At 59.1% G+C, this 12,411-nt stretch overlaps 1 protein-coding gene across 1 annotated transcript; it reads left to right on the top strand.

The window, feature by feature from the left end:
- Positions 1 to 6,669: 6,669 nt before the first annotated feature.
- NPW (neuropeptide W) lies at positions 6,670 to 11,250 on the top strand. Its single transcript, XM_059415898.1, has 3 exons — positions 6,670 to 6,806; positions 7,429 to 8,097; positions 8,319 to 11,250. Exons 1-3 carry the CDS (start codon positions 6,670 to 6,672, stop codon positions 8,359 to 8,361), a joined length of 849 nt encoding a protein of 282 aa, XP_059271881.1. The 3' UTR covers positions 8,362 to 11,250.
- The last annotated feature ends 1,161 nt before the right edge of the window (positions 11,251 to 12,411 follow it).

The following is a 12,411-nucleotide window of genomic DNA, read 5'->3' as shown; positions in this document are numbered from 1 at the left end:
GGTCCGGGCTGCGGCCCCCTCCGGCCGGCGCGGCGCGGCCTGGCTCCCGGCGGGCCCGCCCCTTCCGGGCGACGTCAGCGTCCCGCCCAGCAACGGCCCCGCCCGGCGGAAGCGCGTGCCGTCACTTCCGCCCCGGCGAGGCGCGGACAGGGGGCGGCGGGCGGGGGCCCGGGGACCGGACGAGGTGCGCGGGCTGCGGAATGGGGGCGCGGGCTGGGGACTGGGGGCCAGACGGCAGGCGCGGGCTGGGGACCGGGGGCCGGACGAGGGGCGCGGGCTGGGGACCGGGGGCCAGACGGGAGGCGCGGGGGCTGAGAGGCCTCGGCCGGGGGTGTGTGCCGGGGGCCCGGGCAGGACCGCAGCGCGCCCCACTGCGCTGCCGACGCCGCGCCGCCGGGCAGCTTGGAATTTCGGAGCAGTCGCGGACGGCGTTCCCCGCGGTGCAGCGTGAGTGCGCCCCCGTTGTGGGTGGGCCGTTCTCGTGCAGACGTGCTGTCCCGAGTCGATCGGAAACCGCACGTCCTGCAGCTTATTTGCTAAATGTATTCGCCGTGTGAGGAGCCCATCGTTTCCCCCCAGCCCAGGCCGCTTGTATTTGCAGCTCACGCAGAAACAGGGCTGGTCAGCAGGCGCACCCCCGCCACACACACATACCCTGTCCCAGCCTCCCCAAATAAGAAACTTCTGCAAATTGTTATCATAAAAGACCGTTTTTTAATGACCTCCATCTCGGAGCCAGGGGCTATCTCTCCGGATCCTGATAAGAACTCAGGCTCTTCACTGGCACCCCCAACCGACCTCGGGGGCTTGGTGCAGAGAAGCATCAGGGCAAGCTTGCTAAGTGGACGGTGGTGAATACTGGGCTTCAGGCCCCTGCAGGGAGGGCTTCCTCGCTATCCTTGGGGGACAGGAACACTCCAGACGTCCCTTTTGCTATCAAAGGAGGAGAGTCAAATCTGAAGCCTTCTAGAAAAAGGCAGTGTGTTGTTGGGGAGCGAGCCTGGACTTGAGAATGAGACAGAAATGGGCTTGAAACCCCAGTTCAGCCACTTATTTGCTGGTGAACTTGGTTAGCTCATTGAACCCTTGGCTTCCTCACTCTTGAGTTGCAAAACGGTCATCATCACATCAAGTAAATCTGGTGGACAGGCCACATGCAGATGCCTCCTCACTGTCACAGCCCCACTAAATGACGGCAGAGGAGTAAAAAACTGCCAGTCCACGAGTACAAAAGGACAGGAAGGGAGGAAGCAGCCAGTGAAAGATGTAAACAAATTCTGGAACAACAGGAAGAGTGACTCACTTTACAAAGCATCCTTGAGACCTTTGGGGGGAACGCTGATAAGAAGTTTCACTGAGGGGCGCCTGGGTGGCTCAGTGGGTTAAGCTGCTGCCTTCGGCTCAGGTCATGATCTCGGGGTCCTGGGATCAAGTCCCACATCGGGCTCTCTGCTCAGCAGGGAGCCTGCTTCCTCCTCTCTCTCTCTCTGCCTGCCTCTGCCTACTTGTGATCTCTCTCTGTCAAATAAATAAATAAAAATAAATAAATAAAAAGAAAGAAATTTCACTGAGGGTGAACTAAGGCAGGGGACTGAAAACGGGAGCCCCTGCAGGTCAGTGCATGGAAGCTGGGCACCTGGGCCCTCCACCCCTGCCCTGGCTTCTGTATCCAGTCCGCACCCCACCCCCCTGCTTGGGGTCCTCCAGAGAAAAGCTTTATTGCGCACCCCGTTACAGAGTGAAAAGCCATTCCTGCAGTGAAGCCCACTCGGCAAAGCCACGTCCCCACAGAAAAAGCATCAAGATGTCACTCACAGGTGAGGGCAGCCAAGGATGTCCAGGCTCAAGAGGAGAGCCTGCCGTGTGAAAGATGGACCACACCAAGCAGACCCAGGGAGCCAAAGGAAGCTTTAGAAAGAACTGTATTTGGGGCACCCAACTGGCTCCTTCAGTGGAGCACATGACTCTTGGTCTTCGGGTGGTGAGTTCCAGCCCGAACTGGAGCCTACTTAAAAAAAAGAAAAAGCTGTATTTGACATTTGCAGAAAAGATGCTGCTTCTGTGCAATGAGGCTAGGATTCCCCGAACAATAACGAATACAGAACAGTTAGGAAATAAAGGGCTCTTAGAAATTAAAAACATGAGTAAAAGCTCAAGAACAATTTGGGAAGGTACAGTTGGGAGACATCTGCCAGCAAGCAGACACACAGAAGATAAAGAAGCTGAGACACTGACTCTAGAAGGCGCACAGTCTAATTCGTAGGAATATGAGGAAGAACAGAGAAAGCAGAGAGGCGCGGATTATAGTACTGAAGGGTGCGAGTGTTCACGCTGAAAGGACCCAGCCAGGGAGGAAAGGCCCTCAGCAAGCGATGTCCTCTTGGAGGACTGCAGATGAAACAAAGACCCTGACAGCTTTAGGGAGGACGGGGTAAGGAGGGAGAAGATCCTAGAGGAGGGACTGAGAATAGGACTTTACTCCTGGAACACCGGAACCCAGAGATGGCCTCAGATTTCTGAGGAGTAGGTTATCCATCCACAGATTCTACACCTAGAAAATCTTTGCACTAGGCATAGAGACATGGACATAAAAGGGACAAGTTAATTAGGTCTCATGTCACCATTTGCATGGAACTGCCAGAGGGTTCCTGTCTCTACAACGTTAGGGTGTACCAGTTGGAACATGACCTGGCATCCAGCAAGCGGGCTCTGACCTGGCATCCAGCAAGCGGGCTCTGACCTGGCATCCAGCAAGCGGGCTCCAACCTGGACAAGAGCCAAAGCAGAGCGCGGGAAGGTGCCTGTACAGATGTTCCAGAAAGAGGGTGCACAGCCTGGAGCAGGAAGCTGCTGTCTCCCACAGCGGGGCCTCTGGAGCAGACATGGAACCGGCCAGGCTGTCCTCACGAGCTTGAGCATCCGGAGAAGGGACTTTGAGGAACTCCTCCTGTCTCTCAGAGCCTTTGGGGGAAAGTAGCACAGTGAACATGTACACAAACGAGCAAGAAGAAAACGCCATCATGGGAAAGGAAATGTAGTGATCGTCCCCTTGGCGGAGGACAGTATTTACGCAGCCATAACAACATAAACGCTGGCCAGTGAGTTCACCCAAAGTGGTGACAAAATCCGAACAGAGGGAGGGACCAGAGCTTCATCTACGTTAGTAGGAAGCCTTTTGGCGCTGCGTAAAGCAGGTAAATCGGAGAGTAGCGGTTTACAATCTCAGGGTCTGTGGTTCGCAACTGGGGGCAGTTTTACCCCTAAAGCGACGTCTGTGGTGGTCGCAGCAGAGCAGGAGCGTTACTGATGTCCGCTGGGTCATGAGTTTCCCGTGGCCACTGTTAAAAAAATGACCGCAAACTTAGCGGCTGCAAACAACACAGATTGACTATCTTGCATTCGGAATTCCCAAGTTCGGAAGCGGTCTCAGTGGGATAAAATCAAGGTGCAGATGGGGTGCATGCCTCCCGGTGAGAATGCATCCCACCCTCTCCTCCGTCTGCCGTCTGCCAGGTGCATCCTGCCGGCCTCTCCCTTGTCACACACACCCCCTCCACCCTGTTCTCCGAAGCCACCTCCACATTTACCCAGGTGATGGTGCTGGCCCACCTGCCTGATTCAGGACCATCTGCTTCTGCTAAGGTCTGCTGATGAGCACCCCCGGTTCTTTCATCTGCAACCTCAGTCCCCTGCTCTACTGCATCTAGTAGGTGTGCACAGGTTCCAGAATATCTGGGGCACATACATCTTGGGGGGGGGCTGTTATTCTGCCTGTACGGTGGGGGTGACGCCCAGGGATTCTGCTGGCTGGTCCCCGTGTCGTGGGGGTGGTGCTGAGGGGGGTGGTGCTGAGGGTGCTTGTCACCCTGATGAGGTGATAAGTTGTACTGGGGGCTTCTGGCTGGGGGGCTTGCAAAGAGAGCTCGCGGGAGCGGAAATCTTTGCTTTCTTGTTCTGGGCTGTGAGTAGGTACACGAGTGCACACATGGCAGATGCACTTGTGAAGACAGGACGTGCATGGTTTACTCAAAGTACATCGTGGCTTCTTAGAAAGCCGCTGCTGGGATAGCAGTTGAGTTTGTGATAAGTACCAACAGAGAGAGCTGAAGGGGTTGGGAGCTGTTGCCTCTGGAGAGCAATACTGGGATGTGAAAGCGTGGGTGAGGGACAGTTTTAAGTTCTTCCCTATACTAGCATTCTGTTTATAATGTAAATTACCTTGATAGAAATAAATACTTTTTTTAAAAGAAGACAAAACAGATTTGCTCAATCGCGGCGTCCTTAGGATGGCATCCTTGTTGGGGCCGGGGCCTGTGTGCGGTGTTGGGGCTGCGAGTGGCCCCAGCCTACAGGCAGCTTGGTGCCGTTGGGGAAAGGGAGCATGCAGGCACTCCGAAGCCATGCTTCCCTGGTTTCTAGGAGGGTGTTGGGTGGATGAAGGGAGAGGTGAGGCCCAGAAAGGAGAGTCAGCCCTCCTGGGCCCGTCACCTCCTCCCCTCCTCCCAGAATGACTCCTGCAGCCGGGGTGGGGGTGGGGGGCTCAGGGCTGGGCAGGGCACAGAGCCCTTCATCCCCTATACCCCACATTGGGAGTTCCCAAGACTGTGGTGTGCTTTGCTGCCCCAGCCTGGCCCTGGGCTCTCTGCCCACATGCCTTCTGCACACTGTTGCCCAGCAGGAGCCCGGCTCTGTCTCAGCGGGGGCCCTCAGCGGGGGCCCTCATCGTCTCATGGGCTTCACAGCCATAAACAAGCAGGACGGGTGTTTAAACTTCAGATATGGAGCATGGCGTCCTGCGGAGGACTCTCTGTGATGCTGTGTTTGAAATGGATCCATGCTGGTACCTGTCGTTCTGCTTCATGTCCCAGCAGCCCCAGACCCCATACCACCTTGCTGTAAGTGATTTTGCTGGGCCCCCGCCAGGGGGCACCCGGACCCTCCCCTGATGAACTGGGGTGGGGTGGGGGCTCCAGGCAGCCCCCCACCCCCCCGCCCCCACCAAGTACTCTCAGCAGGGAGGATATGCAGCGTCAGGGGACCCCAGCGGCCTGCATCAGCCTGTGCTGCCCGCCCACTGCACACTCCAGGCGGCTCTCCAGGCCAAGGGCCCCCTCAGGGAGGCTGCTTTCCACACAGATCCAGGTCCCTGTGGTCCGCCAGGCCCCTCCAGGTGCGCCCACAGCTGCCTCTCACCCCCTACCCGACTAGTCCCTGCACCAGTCACCTCTCCATCAAAGCGTTTTTACCAACAGCTCAGGCCGGGAAGCCTCCAACAGGAACAGCAGGAGATGGTGGCCCATGCATTCTGGGGGCAGCTACTGTGTGCCAGGCCTGGCACCGAGACCCACGCCTGGATTCGTACTCACAGTAAGCTGAGGAGGGGCTCTCACCACCCCAGTCTGCAGGTGAAGAAACTGACAGGAGAGGTCGAGGTGCACACCTCCCCCCATCCCCACCACCGAGCAGAGGATGCAGGGCCTGGTTCACTTCTCCCCTGTTCCGCAGGGCCTTTGTAGGGAGGGCTGCATTGCTTCTGAGTGCCCCCAGGGCTCCCCACAACCAAGTTGGGTCCCTCCTGCCTTAGAGGTGCACCCTCTGTCCTCCCAGCACCTCTGGCCCCTTGACGTGGAGGAAAGGCTGTTCCCTTCACTCCCAGAATCTCGCCTTCCCTTTCGCTGAGGAGACCAGCAGAGAGCGAGGGGCAGTTTCCATGGAGAACTGCAGTTCTGGTCCCCACAGCGGTGCTGTCGGGCTGGGGGGCTCTAGGTCGGACCCCACTCGTCCCACTGCTTAACCAGCAGTGATCTGAGCAAGTTCATTTTCCTTGTGCCTTACTTCATTGATAAAGGAGGTCGGTACTGGTCCATTTTGGGGTACCTGGCTGGCCAGCGACCCTTGATCTCAGAGTTCTGAGTTCAAGCTCCACATCGGGTGGAGCAATTACTTTATTTTTTTTTTTAAAGATTTTATTTATTTATTTGACAGACAGAGATTACAAGTAGGCAGAGAGGCAGGCAGAGAGAGAGAAAGGAGGAAGCAGGCTCCCTGCTGAGTGGAGAGCCTGATGCGGGACTCGATCCCAGGACCCTGAGATCATGACCTGAGCCGAAGGCAGCGGCTTAACCCACTGAGCCACCCAGGCGCCCTGGAGCAATTACTTTAAAAGATAAAATTAAAAAAAAAATTTTAGAAGATTTTATTTGAGAGAGAGGGAGTAAGTGAGAGAGAGAGAGCACGCACACAAGCTGGGGAAGGGGCAGAGGGAGGGAGAAGCAGCCCCAGCGGGGCTCCATCCCAGGACCCTGGGATCATGACCTGAGCCAAAGGCAGATACTTAATGACTGAGTCCGCTATGTGCTCCCCAAAATAAAATCTTTAAAAAAAAAATCCCACCTCATGGTATTGTTTGGAGATCAAAATAAGACATTTCAGGGTTACCTGGGTGGCTCAGTTGGTTAAGTGAGCACCTCTTTCACTCTCTGACAATAAAGTGTTAAAAATTTTTTTTCTCCAGGATCCCTGGCATCTGGGACCTAGGAAATGTTCCATGAGTGGTGTGCTTGCTGGGGGTGGGCTGAGGTCAGATTATTTTGGGGCCTGCATCCCTCCTGGGCTGGGCTCAGGCAAGAATGGGCCTGGCTCTGCCCTCTGGAGAGGTTTGTTAGACACATGCATGCACAGCAGAATACTCCAGGGGACCCTTCGGATCAGGGCCATGCAGACAGGATCCTGAGGGATAAGTACAAGGGTGGGAAGGACGTTCTGGGCGCAGAAACACAGAGGCAGGCAGCATCACAGGTTGTTGGGTAAGGCAGGAAGATGAAAACTGGCCATCTGAGACAGTAGTCTTGGGGGAGGGGGTATCACAACCAGAGAGAAGGCTGGAGGTCCACAGGGCCTTCTCCTGCCCAGGCCAGGGCAGGGCTAAGAGGAGGGGTTTACTTTTTATTCCGGAAGCCGTGAGGAAGCACTAACAATCTCAGGGAGGGCCCATGTGGCCAAGTTTGTGGCTGCAAGCATCCAGCTGCAGCTGGGACTCACTCAGGGGACTCACCAGAGCTGGTGGAAGGGGTGGGGGGACAAGAGACAGCCCTCAGGAGAGGAGATGCACAGAGGGTTCTTGAATGATGCGGAGGACGCCCACCAGTCAGCGCTTCTGGCCCCACTAGGGTTCTTCTAGCCTCCCCCGCCCCCCCGCCAGTCTTTCGTCTTCTGGTGCTCACTTGCAAGAGTTCTAGCTCTGGAGGCATCCCTTTGGACACGCCCCCCCCCCCCCCCCCAGTGTCCTGACAGTCCTTCTTGAGCGGGGAGCAGGGGCGTCCCCAGCAGAGCATCACTTAGAGTTCTAGCTGAGGGCCCACTCCTGGGAGAAGGTACTCACCACCCACGCCCCTGTCCCAACAGCCTGGGCCGCTCTTCCCTCTCCAGCTCTCCTCCTGCTTTTCTGGAGCGCAGCGAGTACCGTGGGGGCGAGGGGGCGGGGCCGGCGAGCAGTTATAGCGCGGTCCGCCGCGCTGCGGGCCCCCCCCCCCCCGCCCCCCCCCCGGCCCCCCGACGCCGCCGAGGTCCCGCAGTGCGCCCGGACCCAGCCGAGTCAGCTGCAGGCCTGCCCCGCCGGGCCGCGGTCAACCTGAGCGCCCTGGCGCGGGGCCCGGCAATGCGGGGCCCTGCGGTGCGCGCGTTGCTGTTGCTCCTGCTGCTCCTGTCGCCCCTCGCTGGCGCCTGGTACAAGCACGTGGCGAGTCCCCGCTACCACACAGTGGGCCGTGCCGCGGGCTTGCTCATGGGGCTGCGCCGCTCGCCCTACGTGTGGCGCCGAGCGCTGCTCCCTGCGGCCGGATCCCTTGCCTGGGACACCCAAGGCCTGGGCGCGTCCCCCCAAAGGCTCTTTGCCAAAGACACCCTCTCCCCGGAGCCCATCCCCCGCGGTGCTCTTCTGCTCTCCTCGGGGGTTCGGGAACTGTTGGAGACGGGAAGCGGGAACCCCAGCGCAGGTCTCGGGGTCAGTGCGCCTTGGAGCCAGCGCGCCACTGAGCCCCAGCGGGAACTGGAGCCCCGGCTGGGGGCCCCTTCCTGGACCCGGGTGAAGCAGGCAAGGTACGTGGGGAGAGAAAGGGGGCGGGGACCGCAGCGGGTGGAGGATGTCTGGGGAGATCTGCGTGCCCACGAGAAACCCCATGATCTTCCTGTCTCCCACTTCTTGCCCAGAAAGGTTTTCCTGGAGCCTCCTACCCTTCCCATCTGGGAACGGTAGTTGGGGGGAGGATTAGTGGAGGGTGCACCACCGTCTCCCTAAGGTCCTGCTTTGTTCTTTCTAGAGCCTTTGGCGTGTCTCCTGTTCAGCCATGGTCTGCACAGTGAACCACCTTTGCCGGTTCCCACTTCTCCCCAGGGCCATCCTGAGTGCACCCCTTGCTGGTGATGCCCCTTGTCTGACCCAGAGGGAGTCTACTTCTCTGCCTGGGCGCACAGCTCAGGCCAGGCCAGACGGTCTGGCCAATAAAAGCTGCCTGGTTCATGCATTCCCGCGTGTGATGCCTTTCTTCTGTGATGTGTTCTTGGCATCTCGCTTCAGGGTGCAAATAGCTTCATTCACACCCTGGCAAATATCAGGAGCCCTGTCCCTGGCCCGGGGCGTGCCCTCTCCTAACCAGCTTGATCTGTAAGTGCTTGGGGGATGGGTGAAGAGGGGACAGAGGCAGAGACTGGTCCCCTTCCCTCTCTGCCACTGCATCTCCTGTTCCAGGATGGGGTCATCAGACCAGGTCCGAGAGTCCCACGGGAAAGGAGAGGTCGCAGGGTAGGTAGGTGCAAGGCAGACCCTGGGTCCCACTGCCATCCACCAGAAAGAGGGAAACAGGACTCACACCCTAGAGTCAGAGCCCCCAATGCCAGCCTCCTGGGAGCCCCAGAGTGCCCCCTCACTATGCCCTCTGGCCAGGCTGGGGAGGAGTATGTTTTCCTTAAGGGACCTTATGACCAAGGAGCCCACCCAGCCCCTCCCCCATCTCCCAGGATTCATTTCAAACCTGACTGCTTTTGCACCCCTCCTTCCCCTCATCCAGTGGCTTCTGGAGAGCAAGTGCAAACCCCCAGCCCCTCCTTCAAGACCCCACTCTCCTCCGAGGGAGGAAGGACCCCTGCCCCCTCAGAGACTCTTCCACTCTTATCGCCTCCGCATTTTCAGTTATCGGCCCCAACCCCCATATAGTTACGCTCTGCTATCGGGAATAAGGGCCTCCCTCCACCTGGGCCCCCTTACAGCTCCCGCTCACAAGTGTCTGGGCCTCTCCCCGCTTCTGCTTCCTCGTCAACCCTCTTCTGCGTGGGCTCTGACTCTCACAACTATCCAGGGCCTCCAAGCACCCAGTCACTGTACCCTGATGCTGTCTGCCCTTGGGCCCTCCCTTGGCCATATGGCAAGGCCTTCCACTAGGACAGCCAGCCAGGAGCAGAGGAGGGTGGTCCCGTACCCCTTGAGCTGATTAGCTTCGAGATACTCACATGGAACCAGCCCCCACGTTCTCCTTGGCCTCTGGAACCCCCTATCTCTCCTTACTGGCAATTCCCGCTCATCTCCTGGGTACATCCTTTTCCCCATGTTGTCTCCTACTAATGTGGGTGCTTTTTTCTCGGCCCTCCCCATTCTTACTAACCGAGCCCTGACTGTACAGACTCTGATTCCAGGATCAGCCCCGAGGGAAGGGGTGGCCACAGACTCCTCAGGTGAACCCATTCTCTGCACTCCAAGTCCATTCCTGCTCCTGCGGTCTTTTAAAGCATGGGCGTCCTGATCTGATCTCCCTTCCAGGGCACAGCACCTCACTTTCCACCACCAACGGCGCAAAATCCACGTTCTGGGGCTGGGCCACACAGCTGCCCTGTCCCCTGGTCCTGTTGCTCCTTCCTGTTCCCCACACAGACTGCAGGTACTCCGCGCCAGAGCCAAGTGGTCTGCATATGTTCGGTGACAAGGGCTGGACACTTGGTGAGGCTCTAGATTTCCCTTGCCTGAAGGTACCCCGGTCCAGAGGGGTGGACACCAGGTCCAAGATGAAAAAGCAGAGCTGATTTGGGACTTGACAGAAGCCCGGCTTCTCTGCCTACCGCCTTCCGGGCACCCCTGTGCCCCTGCAGTGCAAGCAGACCCCAGGAGCGGCCTCACTCGCAATCGCCACCCAGCAGGGCAAGGCGGAGCGGGTGGGGGGTCCCGGGCCAGCCCCTTGAGCGAAGCAATCCCACCGAGAGCCGGCAGGCGGCGCTGCGCGGCTGCGCCTTCGGACTTCAGCCGCAGCCGGCGCCTGCGGTGGTGGGCGGGCCCAGAGCGAGTGAGCGGGTTCCTGCGCCACCTCCCTCCCGTGGTCCGCGCGGTTCTCCCCGTTTCTCTCCCTCTCGGCTCCGGGTGTCGTGTTCTCTCTCTTTCCGTCGCGCTCGTCCCGGCTGCTGCAGTTTCGGGCTCTGAAGAGAGGCCTGGCGTAGTCTGAAGGGGGCGGCCGTAAGCGAGGCCCGGTCATCCCATGGGGCCGTTAATGTCCAGTAGGGAGGCGGCGCGGCCCGGGAAGCTCCGGGGCATTACCCGGGCGTCAGAGTAATGGCTCCACCCTGCAGACGCGCCCCCACACCTTCCCCGGCCAGCGACCAAGCCTCTACCCACGGCCACGCCCCGGAGTCCCCGCCCAGGCCCAAGCCCCGCCCATCACTGCGGGGCGCCGCACCTGGCAGCTAGGTTCAAAGCTCAGAGGAAAGCCCCTTCCCCGCTCCCGGAGCCCTGGGCCTACCCCCACCCCAGGGGCCCCCATTGAGAGTCCAGGAGAGGGAAGCCCCGAGAGGTCTGCCTGTTGTTTGTCGCAAGGCCTGTGTAGCAAGGTGGCAGCGAGGGCGTCGGGGTAGGGGTGGGGATCACCTCCCACCGGCCTCCCCGCCTGCAGCGGGCCTCGCGGATCACCTCCCCTGGCCCGGTCCCGGGCGACCCAAACGCCTTACAGCCCCTGCGCACCGCTCTCCTGGGTCTTTGTCAATGCTGTTCTTTCGGCTGGTTTCTCTGCCACCCACTTCTGTCTCACGTAGAGGCCCGCGGCTGGAGGAAGGGCATGGGAGAATTTGCCCGGAGAGCCGCTGGGTTCGCTTTCCCTGCGTTTTTCGTTGGGCCCCCATCCTTAACGTGTTCCCCTCACCCATTCCTGCTACCCCTGCGGAATCTACCTGCCCTTCTCCCTGCCGCCTTTATCCTGGGGCTGTTACCCACCCCCCTTGTTACTCTCTGATGTTGCCTTTGTTACTCTGTTACCTTCCTGGTCCTTCCCATCTCCTTTTCTGCTTTGGAGCCTCCTTTGTTTCCCTGTGATGCAGTGTTCTGGCCCCTGGCTGGGACCACATGTCCCTGGTTACTCCTCCCTCATCTTCCCAGACTGGTTGAGGCTGATCCTGGGAGTTTCTGTGCTGGGGCGGGGTTGGAGGTGGGGGAGGCGATCTCCAAGGGAGGTCCTCTCCGTAGGACCAGGCGCTCCTATTTCTCTACCCCCAGCCTGGGGGCTTCCATCCAGCTACCTCCCTCGACTCTGGCATGGCCGCATACCACAAACTGGCAGGTCCTGGTTGCTGGGGGTGACCCTGAAGCCCCATCCGGGCTGGTATGTGGTAGATGGCACCCGTGGCACAGCCTTCAGGAGCAGCAGCACCAGGCTGGGTCCAGAGAGGCAGTCATAGACCGGACAAGCCAGCTCTGGACAGGCAAGCAGACAGATGGAGGTGGCCAGCTCAGCGGGAGCCTATGGCTGCATCAGCCAGGAACTTAGAGGTGGGGGTGGGGAAGCAGCCGTGCAGTCTTGGCCTAAGTGGCTTTTAGGGGCAGCAGCCGGGTGTGGACACCCAAGGGGCTGGGGCCCAGGAGGCTGCCCAGAGGAGAGCCTGTGCTTGGGCGGGGCCTGGGCGCCCAGGCTAAGGGCACTGGAGAGGGGAGAAGGAGCAGCAAGGACTGGGACCCGAACTGAGCCTGCTTCTGCCCCCATGGGGAACTGTATGGGCTGGTTATGCCTGATACCCGGGGACCAGGTATGTGCAGGGGTCTGGGCAGGCTGGGAGGGGCAGGCTGAGGGGGAACTCAGCTGTCTTCCTGTATCTGAGGCTGAGAAAGAGCTCCATGATAAAGTGTGGACTTAGACTCTCACAGCAGTGCCTAAGAGGAGCTGGGGAACCTTGCCTAGGTCCCATTCCTCTCTAGAACTCAGTTTCTTTTTTTTTTTTTTTCAAAGATTTTTTAAAAATTTATTTGACAGAGATCACAAGTAGGCAGAGAGGCAGGCAGAGAGAGAGGAGGAAGCATGCCCCCCGCTGAGCAGAGAGCCCAATGTGGGGCTCAATCCCAGGACCCTGGGATCATGACCTGAGCCGAAGGCAGAGGCTTTAACCCAC

This window comes from Mustela nigripes, chromosome 11 (assembly GCF_022355385.1).
Source record: "Mustela nigripes isolate SB6536 chromosome 11, MUSNIG.SB6536, whole genome shotgun sequence".
In the NCBI taxonomy this organism is placed as follows: Eukaryota; Metazoa; Chordata; class Mammalia; order Carnivora; family Mustelidae; genus Mustela; species Mustela nigripes.
This window is presented reverse-complemented; position numbering and strand designations above follow the sequence as displayed.